Genomic DNA, 27,908 nt, shown 5'->3' with positions numbered 1-27,908 from the left:
TTATAACTCCGCTATTTACACTTTTCACAAGACTTCCAGGGAGCACAGTTTAAAAAAAGCCACTTCAAGTAGCATTATAGAATGTTCGTTGTGTTAAAAAACAAAAAAAGAAAAACCCAATCCAAGCAAGCGAATTAGAGGAGGGGGAGGACAATATTTTCTCTAGTATTGTAGGATCTGTGCTGAGCAACTATAAAAATCGGATGACTGGATCCCGGCCTAGAAAGTCCCAACAGCACCACGCACAGCACTGCCACTTGCAGTCCATCCTCATCTCCATGACTCAAAGGGAGAGCCACTGAAACCAGGATCCTGGGTGCCCCAATCCACAGCCTCCCACAAGAACACTTAGTAGATCACTTCATACACTGTGGCCTTCTTGTCACCAGAGCCCGTGACAATGTACTTGTCGTCAGCCGAGATGTCACAGCTCAAGACTGATGAGGACTCCTTGGACTATTGGGGGTGGGGGGTGGGTGTAAAGAAAGAAAATGGTTTGTTACTTCCCATATTAAAGTATGGTGCTCTATGTTAATCAGGATGAAGTTCTTGCTTGTGAAAAAAGCTGCACATTTATTTTTATCAGCATAAAAAGCAAACACGAGTGAAGAAGGTCATTGAGTTGCTGGAATGAAAAGCTAAATAAATGGCAAGTACACTGGCAGGCAATCAGCTATCTGCTCCAAGACACACTGCTTTCTCACCTTAAGCAGATTGTTACTTATTCAGGAGCCAAATATTACTGGCCCTGTTTTTGTCTTGCAGTTGACGAGAGTTGGCTAAAGGGCCTTTCTGCACAGACACAACAATCACAATGTAGCATGTCCTACCACTTAAACACTGATGCATTCTCCACATGCTCCTCAACACCCTGCAAGTTCAGTGTACTCACTGACATACCTGGAATATGCTGGCACCGTACGGAGTCCTCCAGGCATTCAGCAAATTGTCCTTCCCAGTGCTAACAAACCATTTGCCTTCAGAGAGAGATCAAAAACACACTCAGCATAAGAATATATCCGAAAGGACAAGACAAGGCTGTCCAGGACATCGAGGTCAATTGTTGCCTTATGATGTTCTCCATAACTTGAGGTAGAACACAAAGGCAGCAGAACAGGAGACATGGATAGAGGGTTAGCGTATTGGAGCTCCATTATTTTCTACTCTACATCAGGCTCCTACAGTGTGGGGCTCTCTTTCTTGGGCAAAAATCAAAAATGTACTTATGATGACAAGGAAGCAGACAAGTCAAACACTGGGATCAAACTCTGCATGATCACTCACCACAGTAGGCAAACTTGAGAGAAAGTACACAGCTCTCATGCAGGTGAAGCTGGTACTTGTCAGGCTTGGTATGATGAAGAACCTCCACATTGCTGCTCTCCATACCAACTGCCAACCACTCTCCCGTTGGACAGTAACCCAGAGAGAAGATCTAAATAGAAGTGCATGCCCAGTCAGAAAATCAATCAGAATCAACTGCATTGATGAGGTCTGCATCAGCCTACACAAGTTGCCCTGACTGCAGTGGGCTTTGGGTGAATAGCAAAGGATGTTACCTGGGAGGTAAAGTCATGCTGCTGTAGCTGTCGCCCCTCTCTCAGGTCCCAGGAGCGCACTGTGTTATCCAGACCACCTGTCCACAGTTTGGTGCCATCGTGCGAGATGTCGATACAGCTAGCACCATCTGTGTGGCCTTGGAATTGCCTTCAATGGAAAGAGCTCTGTGGTTAGAAGCAGGGTTACCACATAGATTTTCTTTCTTCACTAATGTTTATTTGAGCCCTTCCCCCTGAAAAAGCTTTGCTCCAAATTCACCCACCTCACAAGGGTCTGATTATGGAGATCCCACACGGCAATGTTGCCATCACTGCAGCAGGAGAAGCACACCTTGGCATCAGGGCTGATTGCCAAAGCATAGCAGGCAGGCGCAGAGGAAGTGAGCTCTGCCTTGATGCGAGGTGTCTGAGAAGCCAGGTCCCAGATGGTCAGGGTGCTGGCCTCCCCACCCACAATCAGTGTACGTCCGTCCGGCAGCAGCTTGCACGAGCGGATGTAGTTGTCCCTGTTCTGTTACAAGACAAGGAGGACATCAGCTGGTATATGTAGGGTTCTCAACTTGGTGTCCTTTCATTGTGCTAACGAGAATGAGTAAAATTCAAACCCCACCCCCACCCCCACCACTTCCTACAGTGCTGTTGCTTACCAAGCAGTCCAGCTGGGAGACAGGGCTCTTGCTGCCTGACTGGCTAATGTCCCAGATCTTGACGCAGCCCTTTCCTCCAGTGTAGACGTGCCGGGTGGGGTTGCTGATGGTGACGGCACAAACCACCTCACCATGGCTCAGTGTGTTGATCTGGCGGGCATGCCGTGGGATGCCAGGCCCAATCAGGGCATCAGGTGGGAAAGGCACAGGTTGCATCTGCCCATCCGCACTGACATGGAATGAATATGCTCTACGTTTGGAAAGGGGGATGAGGGAGCATAATGAGCACCTCTTTATTTTCCAATTATTTCCATTAAAAACCCACACATACACACATGCAGAGAAGTGCAGTTTAAGTGGTCCAATCAACTCAATTAGCACAATTACACACAAGTGCCTAAATCAGAATATGAAGTACAGTATGACCCTCTGGGGTGGAGATTAAGCTGTGCGAGTGCAGAGTGCAGACATGTACTGAGTGCCACAGCACTGAACAACAAACACCAGAGTGAGGAACGCAGCCAAGCCCAGCTGGACCCAGACTGACGGAACTAGGCTGCAGCCATGGAGCTCTGGAGACACTTACGGTTTTCCTCCAGAGATGGATGTGAGGCTGGCAGGGAGGCCAGGAGCTCTCATGTGAGGGTGAGGGTCGAACCCAACCTGAAATGCAAGGCAAAGGGTGAGACACAGCAGAAAGTTCACAGCACCAGATGAGCACAGAGCAGCAGCTATAATAGCACATACTATAAGACATGTGACTTGGCCTTGCATTAATACTTCACTTTATACCACCGTTTTTAGTGTTGCTGACTTATTACAAGGGAAATTATTCTTTTCAAAGATGAATAAAACAATGATACTCTGTGGACAAATGTGCTCCCTGGAGCCATTCTCTTTTTGTTTCCACATCAAAAGCACCGTTTTTTTATGATACAGCATCTCTTACTGCTGGAACTCTATAGCAGTTACTACAAATTTAAAAGCAATATTGAAACAGTAAAATACTGAAATAAATTAATGCAAAGATGACTAGGAGTCACAGAAAACGTAGCTCACAGCAATAAGGACTTATTCTGGCATCAGTAGCACCTAACATGTTCACTGTTTGAGGGAGAGACCAAAGGAGACAGAGAGAGACCAAAGGAAACAGCTCTTACCATGGGCGTGCGGCCATACGCAGCTGCTGCAGCAGCACTCATTTGGGGGGAGATGTGCAGGCCGGCATAAACCCCTGGGCTAGTGAGGGAGCCATTCATCTCATGGTGTCCCATCATGGCAAATGGGGTTCCATATGACCCTGCAATAGACAGGGGGGTCCTCAAGGCAGGGGCTGCTGAAGAAAAGATCAAAATGATAACAACCTGAAAGAAACCAAGTAACCACCTAAAGAAAACTGTGGCACAAGTTTAAATTTTAGCTGCAGGTACCTAATGCCTCCATGCCGGGTGGCTTCCCTAGAATTGGTCGGAGACCTGGAGTGGTGCTCGTACCCGGGGTGGGGGCATCATTGCGAGGGGTGGGAGTATTGGACTTCAGACCAGGTGTGGAAGACTTGTCATTCTGTTTAGTAATTTGGGAGGATGGAGACTGAACAATCCTTTCAATTTAACAGCAGAGGCCACATCCAGTGGCCATTTCAGTACAAGCTCAACGTAATCCAGTCTAATTCTGACAGCTCATTATTGTTGTGACACTACAAATCTCTGTCGAAAAACCCAACTAAGCAACAAGGAAGTAGCCATCTTTATCCCCCATTTCACCGTTTCAAAAAGCCAAAAAGCACAGACTGGCTAAGCATATACTACATTCGTCAAAGAAACCAGACTAATCCTGTCATAGGTCTGAACTGCTGTATCGCCACCATGCACCAGTATGTACAGTAGAAGAAAGTGCCACTGAGTATTCTGTGTTAAGCACTGTAGTTTAAAAACCCACCCCAACACCTGCCCATCTATATGAAAACTCAGACCACCACTCATATGTCAACTTCCAATCCTATTCCAGACACCCACTCTTACATGGACATGGTCTTTGGTTTTGGATGATGGTGTGCTGCCAGAGGATGCCACAGAAGCAGGGCTGTTAGGTGCATCCTTCTTCATTACACGTGATTTGTCCAGACCATTCTCAGGCGGAGAGTGTGCAGGACTGACCCGGGGAGTGGCAGGATCCTGTGATACAAATATCAGAACCATTAACATATTCCTGTGTCAAAAACAGTAATATCTTGCAAAATACTGACTATAGTCACATTGTACACTGCACAGTGACTAGTGTTTACTTTTTCAGAAAGATCTTTCTGAAGATTAAATTTGGTTTAGTCAACCACAAGGCCACTGAGTGCAATATTTACATACACATACACATGTGCAAACCGCCATTACCTCATTGGACACATCCACTACCAAATCATCACTTTTGTCTCCATCACTGTCCTGAACAGAGAAAGCAAAGTATATTTAAATAAATAAATAAATAAATAAATAAATAAATAAATAAATAGAAATAAATAAAGTCTAACAGTACTAAGAGATTAAGACACTTGTTTTATGTAATCATTGCTGAACCAATGCTTTTAGGCACAGACATCACACAGATCCAACCATTTAAATGGGGGGAAATGTCACAAGCATTTCAGGTTAAGCAGCTTTGCTCAAGGGTACCATAGATAGGCCCCAGCTAAGCTGCAACCTACAGCTTCCAGGTTCAACTTCACTCACATATCTGCTCATGCTATCCTTTTCCTCCACCTTGCGCTTCTTGGAATCCACACTGTACTCGGAGGATCCCCGGTGCTTCTCGCTGGCAGCGCGTAGGCTATCTGATGGCGAAACGGAGTTGTTCTGCAATCAGAAGGGACAGAAATTCCAGCGTCACGGTGAGGGTCCCAAAAGAGCAATGTACGGCTGTGGTCACTGACCTCAACCAGAAGCGGCCCCAGGAAGTCAGTGGCTCACAGATTTCCAGATGTGACATCCTGTGTCGGTTAAGTGCTCGCCTGGGGCTGCAAAGTCAACCTGAGGGTCACGAAGGGTGTAAGCTCAGGGAGAGGGGAGCAAAGAGGGTGGATGGAAAGCCCTGGAGCACAGTGAGCTCCAGAGTGATCCAGGAGTTGACACTGAAGCTGATCATACCATCCTGAATTGCCACAAAAGTAGTTCTCTGCCTAAACAGTATGGCCACATTAAATGACCTATAACATACACCACAATTTACTTTTCCACTTCCACTGAGCACAGACTCATTGGACAGACTGATGAACCCAAATTTTCCTTAGAAAGTAGCATAAAATGAGGCCTGGTGAGACAACCACAAAACCACCACTGCCAAAAGGGGGTGGGGGTGAAAGAAGCAAAATCAATATATAAAATAAAATGAAGACATCCAACTTTGCAGGAGTTGAAGCTGCCTGCATATCCACTCTTGTCCCATTATGAGCACAGAAGTGAGCAGCAGGTCCCTTCTCCACAGCCAGCAAGGCTAAATGAGAATATAGATGGAAGTCAACTCACCAACCCCATGCAGAGATTTTACCAACATGATTTGAGGGTCAGGGTCCGCATCTATACTGCAGCAGCCCTCTCGGCCAGAGCCACATTTATGTGGCCAACGGGTCTTTTCATCATTCCAAGAGGGGGAGGCAGAAACTAAAGAAAACCTTCTGGGCAGTATTCAAGAGCCTTCTTCTAAAGCATTTTCCTGGATAAGCTATAAAGAAATCCAGGTTCCATTGACTCCTCAAGATCCTCTAAATATGTGCATGAATGTGACCATTGTGGACAGAGAAGACAGAGTGCCTAAAGAAAGAGCCAGAACTGACTATGCCCAGGGGTGGCAACTGCCTCCATGGCCCAGTCTCTGTGTAATGGCCTGACCTTAAAAGGCAGCTGTAACACGACTCAATTCCCAAAGTCATAGTCGAGCTATCAGATTACCCAGGACAACAGGAAGGCCCGACAGGCCAGGGTGGGGGGTTACAGCGGCACCGCTAATCACTAAAAGGGGTTTCATTTCTTCAGCCCTGACTGTGCCCATTCAGAGAACCCATTCAATTGAAACGCAATCTTGTGGCCCGTCATAATTTATCAGGGAGATTTAAGCCATTGTAATAAATCGCTTACAAGCCAGAGGGATGAAAAAGAAAACAATTCTGCATTTGTAGCCATAAATATTTACTGGAAGCCAAACGGGGAAGGGGGAGAAGCATTTAAAGGTAAGGCATGGGGCCACAGGAATAAATCCTTTAAGAGGGGAACTCAGCCTATTTTAATTGTGATGAAATTACAGAACTGCTAATCCATTCCCTGCGATTTAGGTCATTTTCCAACTGAATTACATGGCACTCTGTCTTTTTAAACAAAAACCTCTCCTTTTCACTTTCTCCCATTGGAAAAATTGTGCGAGTGCAAAAATGCCATCCAATCATAAAACTCTACCGGTATGTGCAAATTCCCATTAATCACAGAGGAGACATGTTTGTATCTAATTCAATGTAAATGTGCAGAGTGAGAACAAGACGAACAAAATCCCAACTCACCGTGCTGGACTCCCGTTCTTTAATCAAAGGAATTGCCACAGGTGAGTGAAAAGATGATTGGCCAAAAATAGGGAAAGAGAGGGGGGAAAAAAAAAAAAAAAAAAAAAAAAGAAAGTTAATACAAAAACCACAAAAACAGAAGCAGAAGAAACAAATACTCTGATTTCCTACAAAAGGAGGAAAATGCAGTTTATTCATAATTTGAACTGATGCTTGGTTGTGTAGCTCATGATAAAATGCACTTAAGACGGCGCTTAAAGGGGAGGGGATCATTTATTCATTTCCTACCCTGATGAAGAAACACATATGGAAAGTGGCGGCCTTAGCGGCAGTACGCCGTCAGCTCCTCACCTCTGTGCTCCAGGTCGTGATGATTTTTCTCGTCTTTTACAGGTAAGTGGGCCTGGCTACCCAAGGCCCCCAGGGCCAGTAGGCCGGAGCCTGAGCCTGGCACAGGTGGGATGCCGGGAGGTTGTAGCCCTGAGGTGTGGGGAGGCAGCTGAACAGGGGGTCCATGGGCTGCGTGGGAGAGGTGCTGTGCCTGGAGCTGCTGCTGCTGTGGATAAAACATGAGTGGGTCATATTGTGAGTGGGTAAACAGAAAAAGACAGATGGGCAAACAAACATGGCCTAACTGGGGGGTGGAGAACAGACCTTCCTTGGACAGAAGAGGGAGTAGCTTGTATGAGCCATAGGAGGGTTCATACCTGTCAGATCAACTCCTTTTACATAAAAAGTCTAATGGCACCAAAACCTTACTCAAAGACTAACAGTACTATGGTGCCCTTAACAGCTACCTGGCAAATGAGGCAAAAAAAAAAAAAAAAAAGGCCATCAGGAACACATGCTGCAAATTTGTAAAGAAAATTGTTAAACAGCATAACCGTAATCATACACACGTTCAGTCTACTCTGACATTTGGTCCCACACCATGTACGGGAAGCTTATTATTTAATAGTGACATTTCATATGAAACAGAAGACAAACACATACCACAAAAACCATACAACACACAGACATACACCTTCCCAATCAGAAAGGCATGGGAAACTCAGCAGTTCTTTTCTGTGCTCTGGCCACACAAAGTCTACTCAGTTAAAGTAAAACATCTAGTATCCATCTTCACAAGGTTACAATGGATAACTTCATAACGCATGCCAAAAAAAGTGAATACCAAAGCCTCTGTCACCCAAGCACCCAGGCCAGTAGCCAAGGCAGAGGCCATTGGGCACGTCCAGAGCGAAGGACACATTCTGGTAGAATCTCAGCCATCCCATGCGTGCATCAATATTTAAAAGGACTCCGGGAAATGGATGGGACTTAAAAGGCACTCAGCACAGAGGCAAGCACTTTAAAACAAGGTTAAATAATACTTAGCGCAACCATCAATAAGGACCTGCACAATTTATTACCATCTTTGAGTTGCTACAGTATTTCAGTGCTGCTGTGGGAAGCATTTTCCTGGCTCTCCCAACTGAGTTCAACTACTAAGCATCTAAGGTCAAGTGAAGTATACATTTTTGGTCACATGCAGTGTACACAAACACACAGGTACACTCACTGAAATTTAAAATAATTTTATTGGCATCAAAAAAAAATTGCATGGCCTGGGAAAAATCCCTTCAGTTTATTCATCTCAAAGGCAGGGTCAGCTAGATGCTCATAATTATCCAGTGCACTGTGTGTTCATTAAAATAGACCTGACCATAAATACATACACATGAATTAAAAACACTGGGATTATTAATTACGTTGTGATGCTGTCAAGCAGAAGCTGTGTGTGCCCCAAAAAAAGTATGTGTTCATTTTTGAGAGCACGCATGCGTGTGTTCATGCACATGCGGAGAATCAAAACAACCAATTAATTCACCAAGGAGGAACATGCCTGTTCAAACTGCCTAATGAGGGTAACATGCAGAGAAGATCATCAAGAAGGCTCATTAGAAGGTCAGAACCAGAGAGAGTAAAAATAAATAAATAAATGGCACACCTAATTCTAATTTAATATTCCAGGATAAAGACCTGTTCTTGTCACACTTATTCTTTTCATCTGTGCAAATGATTCCAAAGCCCTGGCAATTCCACGGGGGAGAAGGGGGGGGTGCAATTTAATCTCACTGGCAAATCGGGCTCCTACTGACTCAGATCGAGGTGAAAGTGGCATCTTCGCCAATGAGCTGCCCTACCCCCCCAAACCACAGGCAACTGGCAGCCCTGAAAGCACAATGCCACATCCCCTGGAGCCAGCTGAACCAATGGGGCTTGTGAAGTTATTGGACTGAAATAGGTATTTCTTCCCAACCAAAATCCACTGAAGAGATACAATAGTCCATGTGTAGAAATGCATGTACCTGAACACACAGGGCCAGCACTGAAAGACAGAACAGCAAACCAGGGAGAATGATGATCAGCTATATCAAGATCTTCTGAACTTTCTCCACCACATACAAATGGCATTTTGGTGTGGATAATTTGTTTATACATGTCCATGTGGACATAACTGACTGTACTAGACAAAACAACGCCACAGTGCACAGGCCATTTATGTTACAAGACTAGAGGCATACAACCAGTGACTCCCACCAGGAGCATTCCTACAGGAATCCTCTTATTGACTGTCAGGTTCATTATTAAGAGATGCTCAGAATGCAGACCTCCTGCTCCAATGAAAACCAGCAGCAGGCAGGACACCTTGGCAATTTATATTCATGACCACGCTTGCATAAAATGTTGGCTCGAGCTGAACAAATAACTAATCTTCACGTTTCTGGAAAACATTCATCGATGTTCAGAGGAATGACTGGTAATGCTAGTTATTGCACCACTTTGGACATTTAGAATATTCCCAAAGTGAAAAACAAAACAATACCTATATAAAAAGAGATGCAAATGAGAAAATGGAAATCTAAATTTGAAACTCAAATGCACAGATTAAAAATTATGCAAAGTAAACTAGCAGTTCCTCAAAAAAAAAGGAACAAACACTCAGACAAATAAAAAAAAAAGTATGGCTAATGTTTTACATGCCTACGCCTTATACATCCCGAGGGTAGCTATTTACATAGGGTTTTATCTAATGGATAACAGACCTATTTTAACAGTAAGTCCTTTATGTTCACTCAAACTGATGCATTTTGGGAAGAGGAACAGGCTGTGGATAATGGCTATTCATTGTTACTTGTGTAATAAAATGAACTCAGCGTTCACTTATTTACAATCATTAACACCAGGAGATTAAGTTATTTATCATTGTATTTGAGTGTGCGCATGTGCTCTTTGTATTGGGCATGCTAATAGACACACACACACGAACTACAGCCCTAACAGAAGACTGTTCTGAAGCCCTCTCTCCTGCTTCCCAACTACAGGAGGCTGCCAAATGCTGTTGGCTTCTGATTAACATTGAATCTTTAATGAATCCCCTCCCTCCCACAGCCTCTTGCACAGGGGGAATGCACAAAGATTGATCTCCTGCCATCTCCCTCCAACAAATAAAGCTTGTTTTTCCCCTGTCTGTTGGGGGGGGGGGTGTGTGTGTGTGTGTGTGTGTGTGTACGTACACGTACCCAGGGCAACACAGCAGAGTGCCAACCCACTCCAGCTACTACAGCAAGGAGGCATTGAGGTCAGTGTGTGTGTGTGTGTGTGTGCGCGCGCGCAGGAGACTTTGCCAATCTGCTTCACTGAACAGCCGCCTGCTTAATGACAGGGCCCACCAATGGTCGTATTCAGCTGGATTCGAGGAAGCAATTACCTTGAAAATGGGGGTCACAGTCCTGGCTCATTTGCCTTAATTGAATTCCAATATCAGCCTCCAGCTGCCCTGACCCGACTCCCAGGCTTCCTAATGACCGCTTCAAGGAGGCTAATCAAAGCAGGGTCAGCAAGATCCTCTGGAGCTCCAGCACAGGCTAACTGCAAGCAGGCACTGAGAACAGGCCAGGAGCCTGTGATGATCGGCTCTGAGCAGGTGGTCACTGAACTGACCTAGGCACCAGCCTCTGTGTGTGTGTAAGTAATTCACAAGTCTCTAAGAGGGAGGGGCAGAGGGCATGGTCTGAAACATTTAACAGGGTTTGTGCGAAAGCCAGAGAGTGTGTAGAGAAGTGTTTGAATGCCTGGAGGACATCAAGATTTCCACTGCCTTGTACCTTTCGCCACAAGGCTATATAGGTCAGCGGTAAAGGATGAATGTGCTCACCCAGCCTTCATCCAATTAAAGCAATCCGTTGTGCGAGTGCAATCAGGGGCGGAAGCCAAGCTGATTAAAATCTTAATGTATAACCGTCTCAAGCGTTGCTTCACACTAAATTAATACGATTCAGTCACTGCAGAAGCACGAACACATATACACATTTTGACAGTTCAAACAGAAAAACAGAAAACAGACATGAATGGTAACAGTCCAAATTTAAATAAACAAAAAACTACACTATAGCACCACATCACATAATATAAAACACAAAATTAAGCACACAAATCCATAAATGACAGAGGCAAATCTGCATGTACAGGAAGCTGATGTCACTACCTTGAAAGGACAGAATGAACTGTTAACCCCCCACTCCCACCCCTAAACAAACCAACCTGTGGAGCCACTAGCATAATAGCTATTTTACCCAACCCAGCCTCGCATGCAGGTTTGCCCCTGGTTATGGTCAAATAAAGGAATAAAAGAGGGGTATACACACGGTGAGGGGCAGATTGGGAAGTCCACGTACCCCGATGATGGCATTCAGCTCGGTCATTGTCACCTGCTTGGCACGTTCAACAGCCTGCGCTACCTGCTGTTGGTGCTACACGAGAAAGAGGGGAAGCAAAAAAAAAAAAAAAAAGGGCACTTAATGCACTGTATCCAAATGACAGTGCAACACTCCAGAGTACACATGACAAACACACATGTAGCAACAGTAATTTATTAAATGAAGCAACAACAGAGGCAGCAATAACCACTACTACTGCTTATCATAATATTAAGAACAGTCTAATAAATTTTGAAGTATGGGACACAATGTAACCTCAGAGTTTAACACCTACCTCTTGTGACAGAAAAGGCATAATTTGAGCAAGAATTGCATTGAGCCGTTTAGCAATCTCGGTCTGCAAAGGAAGAAAGATCAGACAAAGCGATGAGATATGGCACGTCAACCTTTTCACAAAGAAAGTACTGCTCCATTTACAGAATTACTGACTTATGACATTAATCCCATGATTCAGACACCTGAAACACCAATGGTTTGTAAACGAGCCAAAGAGAAGCAACGATGGTAGCAATTCACTGAGGATGGAGGGTAGGCTGTCCAGCATAAAACCCCTGGTGCTGCATTTGAGCCCCCATTGCTCACACCAGGGGGAACTGGCAGCTTCCCCTGGACCCAGGCTGCCAGATGAGACCCAATGGTTGCCAGGGGCTCCAAACTGCACAGGCATTTCACCAGGCAACTGTGCCCACTGGGTCCATCTGGAGACCACATGAAACAGGGACACCTTGGCTAAAAATGGGGTGAATCCCAGTTTGGCTACGTGTGCCAGATCTATTACCAACGAGGACCACCAGGCAAAGAGCTCAAAAATATGCAGGTCAATTCAATTTATTTCTTATAGAACACTCTTCTCTACAGAGTAACAAAAAGCACTGAACAAGGTTGTAATGTTATGCTTTTGTGCATGGGAGATAAACGATACTAATGCCTCAAGATTCTCTTATGGTATCTCATAGGTAAATAATCTCAAAGGTCACCAGCACATACGGTTGAGTTTTAATGTATTTAAGATCTACGAGAACATGCAGAAATTTCAATCCACTATCAGCTCTTAGCAAAGGTGTCAGTACCCAAACTGAAAATGAACACTGAGAACCAAGTTGAACACAAAGTACATGATTTTATTGTTTTCTGAAACCAACCATGCAGAGCACAGCAAGATAATACCCCTCAGGCAGAACACTGAGCACTTAAGATTCTTTCTAATACAGCCAATGTCATCCCAGCATAACGAAGCAGAAACAAACTCCCATCAGTCAATACAAATCAATTCAGCATTTAAAACAATAAGCATACTAAAATGCCTGCATTTCCAATCACCACATCCTTACATGAACAGCAGCTTTAATCTGTAGAACGGCTAATAAACATACTGACTACAATTTTCAGTTCCACATTTCTTTTTAAACTATATGCTCAAGGCTACCACAACTGGGGTTAAGATTCAAACCTATGACCTTTGGGTCCAAAGGCAGCAGCTCTACGCTACCAGTTGTTCCTACTGTACAAGAACTACTACAGCAAAACAAACGGATTATAGAGTTGAGCAGAGAACCCAGCAGGTATAAGGGACTCCTCTAATCTCAGTCCATCCCACCCAAAGATGGCTCTGGGTTCCAAACCCCAGTCTTGAGACAGACGCACATCGTAACCTGTCCCCCCCCTTGAAGGGGATCACAACAGACCGCCGTTCTTCCTTTCCATTCCCACCTCCTCCATCCTTCTACCCACCCCCTCCTCCCCAGCCCACACACCCCATGCAGACTCCAGCCTCCGTTCTTCTGCCCCACTCGGGGTTACCACAGCAACTGCTGCAGCCCTATCTCACGCTGATCATTATGTAAATTGTACCTCTGCTTGACCGTAACAGGCTGTAAAATCATATTAAGTGCATGGAGGCAGGTCATTAAATTGAATTTTCAGGCTGTCAATCAGATCTGCAAATTAATGGTGGATAAAAGGCACATGGGGGGGGGGGGCTTCATGCTCTCAGAGTGGGGGGGGGGGGGGAGGGGAATGGGAGGGAGAGAACCTGCACACAGCCTCTGCTTTAGCAGTTGGGCTGGTCCACCATCATGATCAGGGAGGGGTAGCTACTAGCCGAGAGTCAGAAGAGGGGAGGGAACAAAACAAAACACACACCACTTCTGTCCTACATGTCTGGAACACAATCTGCATCTCAAACTGCCACTGATGACAGTACAGACATTCTACAGGTCGCGTTCTTTTTGTTTCTATAACTTTCCATTTTCCCCTCAAAACCAATGCAAGCCATTGCTACCCCATGACACACACAAAACTGGGCCATCTGAAATGCACATTCATTCAGAGTCAGGTGCTTTATTAGAAAAAGTAGTAGTATGCTGCCTTGACCCAAAGAAGGCTGTGTTAGATTGCATGTGGAACCATGAGCATAGGCTCCCACCACAGGCTACAGCAGACCCCCTCTGCAACCAGAGGAAATAAATACAGACCGGGAGTCCTGGAAAATTACACTTCCTTCCTTCATAACAGAACCAGAAATGTGTTCATTTCTCCATGCAATTCAAAGTAAGAAAACAAAAATATATCAGAGCTTCTTAAAAAGGAAAGAGGAAGTGAAGAGATCTTGATATTGGTTTGAGATGACTGTACAACTAGGTCAAAGAAGCACAAACTTAGCAAATAAGGCATGATCACTCACTGTGAGAACAAACAGTCAAAACACTAACATTTACATTCACTTAAAGGGGTATATCAGAACCTACAACAATACTCTGGGTTAGAATGAGATTGCAGAGGTCCCTTTTACTAGAAAACAGTAGAAGTTCTGGCAAGTCTTTATCGGCTTTGCTTAGCAGAGAAAACACGGCTGGCAGGAGACAACACTCAGCCAGACTGGATCTGCTGAAAGGTCTGGTATGCATCAAATGCAGTCCTCTGGGGCTACATGCATCGCTGCAATGGCTGACTCCAAAGAGGTTAGCGTGTAAACAAACATGCACATCAACAGGAACACAAAAGTGCATCTTCAAGAGGTGGGGGGGGGGGAAAATCACATAACTCAGCACTTCAGAGACATCTGTGATTTTTCACGTGTACATTAAAAAAAAAAAATCTAATAGTAATTTTAGAAAGTGTTTTTCAATTGGCAGGATTCCCTGCAGACCAAGCAGCAAGCTTTTAGCACAGTATAAGAGCAGATAAAAACAGGATATTGTCACTTTAAGCCACTGAAAATGGAACCCTTTGAGTAGGAAGCCTTGAGCTCTGCTACAACATCACAGGTATTCTGTGTCATCCAGCACTGCATCAAGGGCTCTCCGAGGCAGCATTGTCAATAGCACGTGGAAAGTTATTATAGCTATCGGCATTAGCAAAAGTGCAGTGACATGCTAACAAGGAAAAATTAGTGGAAAAAGTGCTAGATTGTAGCAACATGCTTAACTGTGTCATGCCACAAATAAATCCCCATGTATCAAAAATTAATAGACTGGGTATGTTTCCATTCCTATGATACTAACAGTTAGGTAATGTACAGAAATAAAATTAAAGCCAAATGAACTTCAGCTGATTTAAAAATTGGAAAAAAAACCCACACAAAATCAAAAACACCAGGAAACCAGAATGAAGACTCAGAACTGCAATAATTTCCAGCCATGTAGTTAATATTTACTACAAACAGCATACCACATGTAATATTGCCACTCTAAAAGTAATAGTAAACAATTCAAGAAATATACTGAGCATCAGAAGATCCCTGAACACCTTAACACAAAGCACTACAGTAGCAGACAGCCCAGCTCAGGAGCTGACCTCAAGCCCTGTGCATTCACCACAATTCTGCCTGGCCCCAGGGAGCACCCTGGGCCCCACACCCACCTCTAATGTGCAACAAATCCAGGCATAACCGTTTATCGATATCTGAATTTCCCTGGCCATCGATCCACCAACAGGGCCAAGGAGCTAGCCTTTAATCTACAGGGTCCATCTGAGTGCAGCATGACCAGACACTGATGTAAAATGAACCACAAGGGAGGATTTCACAAGCCACCCACCCCCTCCATCAGATGGTGAACAAGGCCACCAAATCATCAAGAGGAACCTGAGCGTACATTAAACAAATTAGACTGGCTAAGTTGTAAAATGCCATGTTTTGCATTTAAAAAAAAAAAAAAAATTAAAAAATAAAAAAATAAAATTTGAATAACTAGTCCCCAGGGCTCAAGCAATGCTGAGCAGAACTGTCTACAACATAGCTGCGTAACAAGTTCACAAAGCTAAGGCCCCCATCCGTTTTAAAGTTCGTACACAAACACTTCACTTTAAGTAAAAACATAAAGCACAAGAATTCCCACTGCCATTTCCGTGCCCCAATACCATCAAAAATACTTCTACTCATATCTGCATGGAAATCCAACACCATAGCAGTTCTGTACAGTTCCTTATGTGCAATAACCCTAGATATGTACAAATAATTATTCCAATTTTTTTGTTTAATCCTTGTTAACAGATATGATATACCAGACAGAGCGCATGTGCGCGCACACACACACACACACACACACACACACACACACACACACAGCCTGAAGCCACTTGTCCCAAGTGGGGTCGCAGCAAGCCGGAGCCTAACCCAGCATCACAGGGCGTAAGGCTGGAGGGGACGCACCCAGGTCGGGATACCAGTCCGCTACAAAGTACCCCAAGCGGGACACAAACCCCAGACCCGCAAGAGAGCAGGACCCGGCCAAGTCCACTGCACACCCCGACAGAGTAAATCTGAGAAATTCAGAAATTAAATGTAATGAAAGCTTCAATAGCACATATTGGATGGGGGGGGGCGCGCATGCACGCACACACACACACACACACACACACACACACACACACACACACACCACAGTATTCTTCACTGTGATGACAAAAATGCAGCATATTACCAAAAAATTGCCTTACTGCAAGACTCGCTAATACTGTTCTACCATCTACCCAACTACCAGTCCTATCTGAGCACATTTTCTTTCAAGAGTGGTCTGTGCTCAGCAAAAAGTCAACCATTATCACCTTGGCAAATAATTCCCAGAATCATGTATAAATTATTCAACTGAACAAGCTCTTTCTGCAGCCTTACCCTCCCTCCAGTATTCACTTGCTTCCTCCCTTTCTCTCTCTGAAGCACACACAGATCTTTCCTTCACAAGGCAGCTTCCATTCCGAGCTGCAGCAGCTCATCAAGAAGTCAGAGGAACCTAACATGAATGCACAAGTACGCACGCACGCACGCACTCACTCATTCATTCATTCACGTCACTCGCCCCCAAGCACACCCAACCTGAAGAGATGCATTCTGTGTGCGGGATGCTCAGCTGGAGGCCAAGCAGGCCTGGCATAATGAGTGGCGATAATTAAAATCACTTATTGACAGCAGGCTAAAACAATTACTTCCCAATTCCCACATAATAATATGGCTGTCAAAACAAATCACCCTGGGCTGCAATATCAGCCAATCTGGAGACTGAGGCCCACGCTCTCCTTGCTTACAGCCTTGTTATGAAATCTGCATTATTAGTCAACATGAGAAAGAGGCAAAGACAGACAGGTGTATTTCCCCAGCTGCTGAATAAATCATCCGGTCAGGAAAATGTGCTTGCATGCATCAGAAAACCCAACGCCAGCCATGTCAGCGCCACCCCCTACCCTCTACCCCCTACCCCTCGGTCCCCGCCTCCTTCTACTCGGATACCGCCCTATCCGTTAACATTGTGCTGATGTCATCACAAACGCCGCTCTGCAAATATGGCTACCACATGAATTATTCAAGGATTCAGTCAAATCCATTGGGCTATTGATAAAAGAAAGGCACTACAGCGAACGAGTCGATTAGCCTGTTTATACTGGGCCATTCCAGCTTCCTGCACTAAAACATCTATTTTCACTCCTCCTCCTTCCATCCAAGGGAAACAAAGGTCTTAAAGAACACTTTACAAGGTATACAAAGAAACACTCCTGCCCTCTGACATGCACCCTTGGTAATAAAGACAGGGCATTTTTCCTGTGTTCATCACATTCATTTTATTAAGCCTGCTGGACATGGCAACAATCATAAGACTCCTGCAGTCTAGACTGGTCTCACTACACTATCAAATTCAATATCAAAAAAGAAAAAGGCAAAGCATTTAACATTATTCAGACACTTCATACCATGAGGGATGCGAGTTCAAGGAGATATTAACAAATGAGTATTCAAAAAATCTCAAGTACCCACATCAATTGTATGCACAGCCTGTAAAACTTGCATTCACACCAATTACTTACTCTTTGTGATTGTTAGCCACACATTAAGGTGACTGAGCTGATGGGATTTTATCTTCAGGCTGCTCTCCCTTTAGTTATTAAGTCACAGATCCCTGCTGCCAAAGACCTGACTTTAATCTTATCAAAGCAGCCCCATCAGGGCCTTCGCTCTGCTGGCCTGTCGGTGTTTCCTAGGGAATCAGTGTGTGAGTGTGTGTGAGTGAGTGAGAGAGAGAGAGATATCGGTCCAACCTACAAGGCTGCAACACCCTGCTGTCTACTCTGGATGGGATGCACTTTTGGAATCCTAAGGACCCCATTGCAGCCAGCCCCTGTGATGTACATGATCCAGCTAGCAATCAGTTAACAGAGTAAGCCAGTACAACAGAATTACAATCCCTTGGTACATACCTGTTTGTGCATTTCAATGTTGAGGCCATAAGACATCTCGTAATACTGGGGGAGGAAAAAAAATTACATATTAATACTGGAAGAATCTGAGTTCACTGCATCAACATAAGAATTTAAACACCAACATTTTAAATACTTGTAATCAGTGCAGTGATAGAAAACCATGTTAAAAAAATTACCAAACCTGTTTAAATGGTGCAAAGCAACCACATCAAAATGAATTAAATATTTTTATATTTACTGCACTTAGAATTTCAATAATGCATCTCATCTGTAACTGGCATGGGAATTTTGACCTCAAAGTAGTGGAATAATTAACATACTGCGCAAAATGGAAATATTACTGTAATGTGTTTAATTTCATTTAAACCAGAATTTCATATACTGGTTTATGAAAAATATTACATCACGGCAATTCAGGTTGGGTAAACCGTAGGCAGAAGAACAAGTATTCGCTCAGAGATGTAAAGTACTGTATGTATTTTTAAATAAAAAGACAAAGCATGTCAGGTATACACAGCGGTATATTTATAGGAAACTCTGCTGGCACTCTTGATCCAGTGGTTTACGGAGATTAACCAAACTGTTTTCACAGATTGCATTGGAAACTAATAAATGTACTAGTTAACGAGTTTGTGGGAACTGTGGTGTGCGATTGTGGGCAGTATTTTAAAAACGAGTAGGAAGGAAAGCCCTAACTAGACAGCAAGTCACTTATTAACACCTCTGAGCCTTCCTGCATTCAAAGGTGCAGCCAACCCCCCAGTACAGCTCTTTGTTCCCCACTTCCAGCAGACGTCGTTCAAGACCGAAGGCAAAGAACAGGGCTCCAAATGGCTTGCAGCAAGGGCCATCCATTTAAGAGACCAAAGCTTTGTTGAGTTAATCAGCTTTTCAAACAAGTGAGTTGTAAATCTTAGATCAGAGCAAAAACATTGAGAATAACTTACAAGCCTGTACTGTAAGCAGATGCTCTGGCTCAGAGTCGCTCCACTATGTTTATCTAACCTCCTCCTTAACAGACTGATATGACCTTTCCTGTGAAAAATAATGTTTAACAAAAGTACCATAGTGCTGGATAAAGTCAACCCTTGTACAGTATGTATAAACAAGATAAGGGAAGTAGACCTCCATGGTTAGGCTTCTACCATTATATCATGCCCAAATGGAAAAGGTTTGTTTATCTTTTCTATTTAAACCTTGCATAACCCCTAAATGTAATATTTAGCCATCCATATGCCTCTGCTCTTTAAGGTTTTTTTTAAAAAAAAAAAAAAAAGATTAATACACAATTCACTTTATTATATTTGCTTGACAAAACAATGTCCTCTGCAGCACTTGATTTGTCATCAATTTTTAATTTATATAAGTTAAAAACAATGGACTCCACCGGCTAGCAGTATTACCACCACACCATTACCACACACGCTACACTATACGCTCAACTAAATCCGATGAAGATACACAACATTGTCCCTTTACTGAAATAAAAGCTATGAACTGCCTTGAAAGTATACATGAAGAAAATATGGAGCAAAAATCACCAGGGAAGAGTACGGTGCTTCGGGGGGTCAGTTGATCTTTTAAGGAGGCTGAAACCAACGTGGCTCCGAAAGCATCTCTACGATTTCACAACGCATGACTCTTCCCATTTAGTTCACAATAAACATACACCGCAGCCCCACCTGCAGACCTGGCCCACACACACCCGCACGTTCAAATGCCAACCTGCCGGGTCACATCAACACTGGAGTAAGATAATCTTACCATAACATAGTGACGCTGCATTTCTGTCTTCTCATTGGCCAGTTTGTCGTACTCCACCTTAAGGCTGAAAGAGAAAGAAAAAACAGGACATTTGTCTTAAGCCACCATGGCCTCCATTTAAAATAATTAAAAAAAAAAAAAAAAGTTTTACACACAGGTTTTTTTTTGTTTTTTTTTTTTAAATCAACTCATCACTGAGACCCACTTCAAAAAATTAGATGCTACAGTGTGTGAGGAATTATTGTATTGCTGCATTAGCAACACAGCAAACACATAATTAATAATGCAGCAGTAATACAATAAAAAATAATACTTAAGACCTTTCTCCCCCCCCCGAGAAAACACCAAACATCAAATGACAGATGTCTTAGACTACATTAAATGATTTGCATTTCGCTTAATTTTGGATCATAGGCACGCGTCAAGCGCGCGCGCGCGCACACACACACACACACACACACACACCCAGGGGTTAAGTAGGAAAACTTAAATCCTCCCATAGACGCACTTTTACATGATTACCTGTGGTACTGGGCTTGCAGAAACTGAAATTCGTCTTTAATCCTGTCGCAGGACTCGGCCACAGTGAATTTAAAGCCCGGCTGACCAGGCTGATGTGGCGCCTGGAAAACAGTGAAGACATTAATAAGTCAGGGAAGGAGGAAGGACAGAGAGAGAGAGAGAGAGAGAGAGAGAGAGAGAGAGAGAGAGAGAGAGAGAGAGACCAGGAAGGCCAAAGGTGCACAAGCAAGGGAGGTCAAACAGCACCAGGCTGCAGTATTACTGCTCGCTTCAAACTGACCATGAAATGATGACGCACCGCCGGACAGGCAAACCTCACCAGCCATGTAGCGTTTGACTGAGATTCAACTCCACATTTATTCATGTTATTTAATCTTGTTGTTTTTATACAACGCAAAACAGGAAACATGACGATGATGATGAAAGAACCTGGAACTTCAAGAGCATCTAGCGACTGCTTACAAAAATCGCTTGGTCATATGGGAATTAACAGTACAAAAACATTTGTTAGCGTCGCCGGCAGCAGAAAACTACATTTTTTGGTAGGTAGGAGCGGTAGCTCACGGGGAGCTCGATTCCCGGAGCCTCTGGCTCGCGCGCGCCTTTTTCCCGCGGCGAGCGAGACCGCGACCACTACGGTCACCCGGTCGTCGCGCGCATGGTGGTGGAAGCGACCCAGAGCGCTCGAGCGCTGCTCGCCTCAGCACGTCGCTGAGTGCAGTGCCGCTGCTCGGACTCGAATGCAGCTTTTTCATATCCATATTTATTTAGTTTTTTTAAAGGGGGGGGGGAACGTACTCGAGACCATTGAATGATTGAGATTTATATCAATAGCTATGCACAAGGGCTGGAAACGCACTCTATTCACTAGTTGATTAATTTCATTTTTATATTCATTTATTTACTTCCCTCCTCCTCCTCCCCCAGCAGTTCAGCAACACATCACGCTCGCGTCCGTGGACAGAGGATTAGCGAATGGAAATGAAATGCAGCCCATAAATAGTAAAGACAGACACCGCCGTGCCCCAGGCTGCGTGCACGCACACACACACACACACACACACACACACACTCCCTCCAGGTCCACTCACCGGATGCCGGCCCTGGGGGTACATCTTGGAGGTGTCCTTTCTTTAGCTGGAACTCCTGGAAATGGAGAGTGGAGGAACCCGAGCGGCGGCCCGCCTGCCCCCCCCCCGCAGACACAGCGCCCGGTCCGCGGACACACACACACACACAGCCCTCTGGTGTCGGGTTCTGGTGCCGATCGGGCCCCGGTCCGCTTCAGTCAGTGTGGGGAAAAAAGGAAGATGGAATAAATCAAGATGTAAAACACACAACGCTCATCTCCTCCTGGAGCAAAAAAAGAAAAATAAATAAAAACATCTAGTGAGTCGCAGGACAAGCCAGGCTTTGTGTTTATTCGTAAAACAGTCTTTAAGCGTCTTCTTCGGTCCAGCGGCAGCTGCTTGCGAATACACTCGACTCGTGTCGTGTGGGAACAAAACGGAGATCAGTCACTGAGAGTCAGACAGGGGTGGCAAAGGAGCTGAGGGGAGCGGAGCGGAGCGGAGCGGCCGGACAGCGAGCGAGGGGCTCCTCTCTCTCGCCTGCTCTCTCAGTCTGATCCGTCCGATCGTGTCGAAGAAACCGTAGCGGTTGATCCCAGGCAGACAAACAAACCACCCAAATCAGCAGCTGCCTAGTCACTCAGTCAGTGCGAGTCGCCCAGCCGACGAGCAGCTGGCTCCTCCGCCGGGTTATCTACCTTCAGCAGGGAGCTCCTCCGCCGGTGGGAAAAACAGCGATGATGATCGTCGTCGTCCCGAACCTCCCTTCGCCGCTTCGTTCGGTGACCTAACTCGTGCAGAGCGCCGAGAAGGAAGAGAGCCGCGCACACATCCCCGGAGCGCGTTGTTGTTGCGTCGGTTGGCAGGGAACCCGGCCGAGTGATCGCCGCGAACCGACACCGCAGCCAGCGGACCAACACCGGGCGGCTCAGTACGGCAAGAAGAATCCGAGCGCCCCCCGCCGCCGCCGCCGCCGTCGTCGCCGGGACTTGGCTTTTTTAACCACAAAAACACACTCCTGTCCTGAGCGTGCCCCTTCTGTCTGCATTAAAGCAAAGAATACGTAGATTGGCGCATCAGCTCCACGGGAGTCCCTTTCCTAGGTGCGGAGAGGTGAAAAATCAAGGAGAACTTTTACAGTTTCCAATAAATCGACGGTGCGGTGCGCGCACGTCCTTCCTTCCCCCCCAGTCCCTCCGCCGCGACTCGCAGAACCACACACAGACAGGCGCACTGACACGAGGGCTCGGCAGCCGCGAGAGCGCTCCCCGCTACCCAATGAGTTTTCTCACAAGGAATCCAACCGCACCGACCAATGAGGAGGCGCCGTCCCCACGTGGGGCCAGGCCTTCTTCGACACGTTGATTGGCCAGTACCTCGACCATAATATTCGCCATTTTGGAGCTGGACAGGTACTGAAGAAAAATAGCTTACACTCAAACAACGATAATGATTCTCGTACCAATGTAAATTGCGTGAATGAATTCTCAAAAGAAACAAATAATGGCTTAAATGTGTACGTGGTTTTCGTATTCCGTTTTCTACCATAGTCCATAAGTCCATACATGTATCGAACTGCGATGCCTAAGGCTTGGCGTGAAGGTTTCTGACTGACGCCGTAGTAACGGCATGATCATATATTAAATGTATTAGCCTGCAAAAATAATCTGAGCGCATATAATTATGTGTTATTGAAACGGAATGAATGAACGATCACACACTTTTATGCCAAGCTGCTCGTTAAGTCGGAGCAAAACCAGCAATTGCTGATATAATATTGTTATTGCAGCGCAACAAAATACCGCCGGCGGCATCTAACCCGACAGCTACTTGTCTTTTCTCCGCGAAGTGTCTTTACAAACTCCCTGTTACCTGGTAGCTCAGTAATTCGAGGATTTAAAATTCATTTCATGACATCATATAATATTATCGCTCAGTAATTCAAGATAACTGGATATACATTTTTAATTAAATATTTTTTAAATGGAGGTGAACAGCAGTTAGCAATTATGGCCGTGCACTGATAATCAAGCTGATCCGCTTGACCAATTACATTCAAATTGCTTTTTGTTTTTAGACATCGAGCATTATCTGCACTCCTTACACTTTCAGGCACAACATGTCTGCGCTCCACAAAGACGGCCTGTCACGTGTTGCTGCTCGCCACTCTGCCCCACGTGGGACCGTCTCAGCCCTTCTGCGTTCTCGTCCAATGAACGTTGAGCGGCTTTGTTCCCTCGATCGCCATTGGCCAGAGTGAGCGGGGCCTGTCAGTCAACACCCCACGTTGTCAATCAATACCACGCGGGGTCGAGCGCTGACAAATGCCCGCGCCTCTCAGCCTCCCGCCTGCGAATAGTGCTTGGAATGGCTGCTTAATTAGCTTCGAATGGCTTTTCCCTCCATCTCAAACAATCTGTCACTTCCATGTGGTAAAAAGGGTCTTGCATAAAACAAAGGGAAAAAAACAAGTAGGGGCTAAATATCAGTTTGATTTTTGCTCAACGAATACATTTTTATTATCGCAAAACAAAGCATTTTTTTTCTTTCATTCACACAAGCTCATTGCAGCCCAGCGGATTTGGTCGTAATTTGTTTTTCTTAGTAGACTTAAAGAGGTTTTTAACACGTGTAAGGTAATATAGGAGTTTTTCAGCGCCCGTGTTTCTGCAGCTTCCAGTTCCTCCGTGGGGGGAGGTGTTTTTTACAACAGGAAAACCCCTGGTAATAAAGAAAAACAGCAGAAAAAGCCGTGGATTCGAGGATGAGATGTGCCAAGATTTACTCAAGATTGTAATTCCTTTAAATCATGTGTGAGGTGTATTGTTTTCACACCAACCCTCGCCACACGGGGATGCATTTCTCATCATTTGAGCCCATGTTGACGCCGTGAGATCCCGTGTCCGAAGGAGTTGACCTCACATTAAATTAAACCGAATTTGGTGGCTGAGGAAAACACGAACAGAGTTGTTTTTTTTTTTTTTTTTATTATTTGCAACGTGCATTATTTCATTGCGCTAATGAAACTTAACGCCTGATTAGTTTTCTTAATCTCATTATCCCTTCGTCCGCGCTCAGGTTATCAATTTAAAGACCGTCGTCTGATAAAATGGCTCGTTATATATATTAGTTAAATAGAAGAGTTGTGTGAAAATGCCCCCCAGCGCTTGGTGACGTATGTAAAACACACGTCACGTATTCCTTGGTACCTTAAAGCGTAGCGCGTGCACAAAGGCGCTGCGAGACGAGGGTCACTGGCGCACGGAGCGCCCGTCCCTCATTGGCCACCTCATTGTGAACTTTGGACAGATCCCACGTGGGAGCGGAAGTGACTACAGCAAATCCCGGTGCTGCGCTGAATGTGACGTGGCGCTGGGGGGGTCAGATGTACAAAAAATCGGGGTCATGCTCCCCCCCCCCCCCCCGCCGTATTGTATTATGAGGTGCCTTAATTTCACACGAAATGTTCGTGGCGCTCGGCCCTCAAGAACAGTTTCAGCAGAGCAAATATTTGATCCAAAAGAGGAGTATCGTCAGTACAACGTTTAAAACTCAAAGACGTTGACCTGTGTGCCAACACACCATGAACCTGCCAGTTGGTTCTTAAACACTACCAAAGTAACTTAGGCCTTAATGTAATGTAATCGGTGCCTAACCGAGTTTGTTACTCAAACATCAGATGTCTCCCACAAGCAGATGCGAGCGTTTTGAAATTCGGAACTGTGTCGTTTTAAAACCGGGGGTGTACTTTTTAGCATTGGGCCTAAAGAACAAGCGGCTCTGTTCCGAGACACTCGATTCCAGCTGCGGAAGTCACAAAGCGCGTATGTGCGTGCGTGCGCGCCGTCCAGGTGCTGCAAAGAGTGTGTGTGAGGAGCACAACTTGCGTATACGTAACTGGCGGGCTAATCTCTCGCAGGCAACAAAGGGCCGGGCCTAACCCCTAGGAGAGGGGCCTTACGCCCGCAGAGATGTCCCCGCTGTTTGTTTACCCCGAAACCCCAGCTGCTGCGAAGGCCTCCACCCAAGGCGCTGCGAGCCCGACTGTTTTCGGAGGTGGAATTAATTCTTTATGGCACAACGGATCGTCCTTTTTCGCTCGGGCTCCTTTCAAGTGGCTCGTCGCGCTATTCCCACAGCCATGTTTTGGCCCACACAAAATAAATAAATAACCCTGTATGTTTTTTTTTTTTTTTTTTTTTTTTCCCAGGGCTGAAGTAGCAGTTTCAAATCAAGAGTCCCGCTTTCCCTGTATTGTCCTACATTTGCAGTTACGCACTATTCAGACTGATGGCGAAAAGTATATTTCACAGCCAGCTTTACTGTGCCTGCTTCTGCCAGCACTGCACTTGATGCTTCTTGACCTGAGAGGCCAGAAATCTTAATAGCTCTCGTAGCGGTTGAGCGGTGAAAACAAAGCTCGGTTTTAAACGCACGCCGCTTGCTGCATTTGATTTTTCGGCACTTATTTGATAATATTGCGGTCCGTTATTTTGTTATCCGGGGAACGTTTTGCAACCGTGCTGTCCGCACGCTAAAATAATAAGATGGAGAAAAAACCTAAAAAGAGAAAAGGGCCTTTTTAAGTAAATCAGCCGTGTTAATTATTTTGCATCTTCCTTTCGCATTTACACGTCCACGTAGAGCTCCCTGCTGGCCGAGGCAGAAAGGCCGTATTGCCACGACGGGTAAGCATTGTGCGGCGACGCCGCCTCTGGATTATTGACATGCTTTCATATGTGGGCTGAGGCATGAATAGAGATGCATTCCTGGCCACAATAGAGCCAGTGTGCAGCAGGGGGATGAATGGGCCCGAGTGTATCGGGGTTACTCGTCAGCCTGTAATCAATGCAAACAGGATGAAAGGCGTTATCAAAAGGGACAAATGCAGACATGAACAGTGTCGCCAAACAAAAGATGGAGACTCTGGCAGAAACCCCAGCCCGAGTTGAATATCGCGAAGTGGGGGGTGGCGGCGTGGGGCGGAGCCAATCGCTTCTCGGAAATTCTAATTCTCTGACATCAACAGCCACTTAGCGCTATCTTAAAAACACAAGGAGCAGCATTTGCACGGGCAGCTAGAAGCCAACAGATTTAGCGTAGCTGAAAGCGACTAACACCTCCGCTGCTGAAATACGTCGTCTTTTTGGAGCAATGGCGACGAGCAGGGCTGTTTGTCAGCCTAATGGCTTTTGGTGTTGCCAGATTTCACGACCGAAAAAGGAATGAAAAAATCAACACTTCTTCAAGAAGTCCCCTGAGAATCCTATCTGAGTAGATGGATTTGCCCTAATCCCATAATAAAAGAAGCAAAACTCTCCAAAGAAACCTGTGGCGTGTAAGCCTTTTGAAAATACAGCTGCCTATCAGTCCAATTCGTTAGGGCTGTAAAGGTGAACGGCAGGGAAAATAAGCACTGGAGTCTCCGAAAACTTTCAGCTACAATGGTTTCTTCCCCGTGACGTTAGAGCAATCGATAGTCGGGACAGGCCCGGATAGCCACGCCGATAACACGCACTCTAACGGAGCGCTTTAGGATTTTACACGGCCATCGAACGGTCGTTTTTCCCCCAGAAAGAATCTTTTCAGATTACATTCGTATTCATGGATCAGAGGTCAGCGCTATTCACTTAATAACAATAAACGCAACAATGAGCCACATTTTGAGATCCGAGTCTTGCTAATGGCTTTTGTGAGCTCTCCAGATTCATCTGTCAAGTGGTTTGTGTATGAATTAAAAAGATCCTTCTGCTTCAAACGACACTGTTCGCAGTTTCTTCCTCCGGGGCCATGGGGTCAGATTAGATGAGACGAGTGATGAGCGCCCTCTTATTTTACCTTGATCGCTTCCCGTTAGAGCTCCAGGAGGGATAAATTAATATTGTGACTTATAAATAGTATGTTTCATTTCTTCTACGTGTGGTTTTTTTTTTTTTGGTCCTTGGCTCGCGGGCTCAGTTTCAGATGCTTTTTCAAGGTTGTGACAATAGAGGCAGCAGCTTGTAATGGCATGTGGACGAAATGGCTTCTGTCCTCTGTCTCCAGTGTGGGGCCAGCGCGGCAAGGTACGCACACCCCTCTCCCCGGTGCCAGGAACCACAGTGCCAAGCATGAAAACGCCTGGCACTGTGTGACGCGGAGGGAGCGACAGCAGCGCGAATCCTCACTCTCGACCCGCACTTTCTTCTTCACGCACACGTCAGTACTGAGTGACGGCGCGCCGATCATCACGCTGGCATTTACGTGTTTACAAATCACCGCAGGTGCTTGGGCACGTCCACAGGTTTCACAGTGAACTTCAGGTGGCCTCCTGGTCTCCCGCTTGCACTCGAAAAGATGAGCCATCGGGTGGG

At 45.4% G+C, this 27,908-nt stretch overlaps 1 protein-coding gene across 13 annotated transcripts; it reads right to left on the bottom strand.

The window, feature by feature from the left end:
* LOC108934653 (transducin-like enhancer protein 3-B) lies at window positions 1-22,812 on the bottom strand. Of its 13 annotated transcripts, XM_029256082.1 has the most exons (21): window positions 22,254-22,812; window positions 21,577-21,767; window positions 20,486-20,586; window positions 19,964-20,027; window positions 18,197-18,241; window positions 11,784-11,846; window positions 11,438-11,542; window positions 7,098-7,302; window positions 6,747-6,808; window positions 4,930-5,052; window positions 4,594-4,644; window positions 4,228-4,380; window positions 3,637-3,769; window positions 3,367-3,542; window positions 2,793-2,869; window positions 2,207-2,456; window positions 1,823-2,070; window positions 1,560-1,707; window positions 1,285-1,435; window positions 901-977; window positions 3-456 (listed from the first exon to the last, which is right to left on the bottom strand). In XM_029256082.1, the coding sequence occupies exons 2-21, from the start codon at window positions 21,598-21,600 to the stop codon at window positions 349-351; spliced, it is 2,364 nt and encodes a 787-aa protein (XP_029111915.1). In that variant the 5' UTR covers window positions 21,601-21,767; window positions 22,254-22,812; the 3' UTR covers window positions 3-348. The 13 variants fall into 13 exon arrangements, with proteins under 13 accessions (XP_018608146.1, XP_018608156.1, XP_018608148.1 ...); XM_018752630.2 differs by having other exon boundaries at window positions 1-456; window positions 7,098-7,299; window positions 21,577-22,812; XM_018752640.2 differs by having other exon boundaries at window positions 1-456; window positions 3,367-3,539; window positions 7,098-7,299; window positions 21,577-22,812.
* Between the last annotated feature and the right edge of the window lie 5,096 nt (window positions 22,813-27,908).

The sequence above is a fragment of the Scleropages formosus genome, chromosome 11 (assembly GCF_900964775.1).
Source record: "Scleropages formosus chromosome 11, fSclFor1.1, whole genome shotgun sequence".
Lineage (NCBI taxonomy): Eukaryota > Metazoa > Chordata > Actinopteri > Osteoglossiformes > Osteoglossidae > Scleropages > Scleropages formosus.
This window is presented reverse-complemented; position numbering and strand designations above follow the sequence as displayed.

Bases quoted from the DNA above. Each gene is read 5' to 3' on its own strand.
- LOC108934653 (XM_018752628.2), bottom strand. From the start codon at position 21,600: ATGTACCCCCAGGGCCGGCATCCG. The intron at 18,242-19,963 runs GTAAGATTATCT...TTCCTCCCCCAG, and splicing joins TGCAGCGTCACTATGTTATG to TATTACGAGATGTCTTATGG. The intron at 7,303-11,437 runs GTGTGTATACCC...TTTTATCCACAG, and splicing joins TTCCCAATCTGCCCCTCACC to CAGCAGCAGCTCCAGGCACA.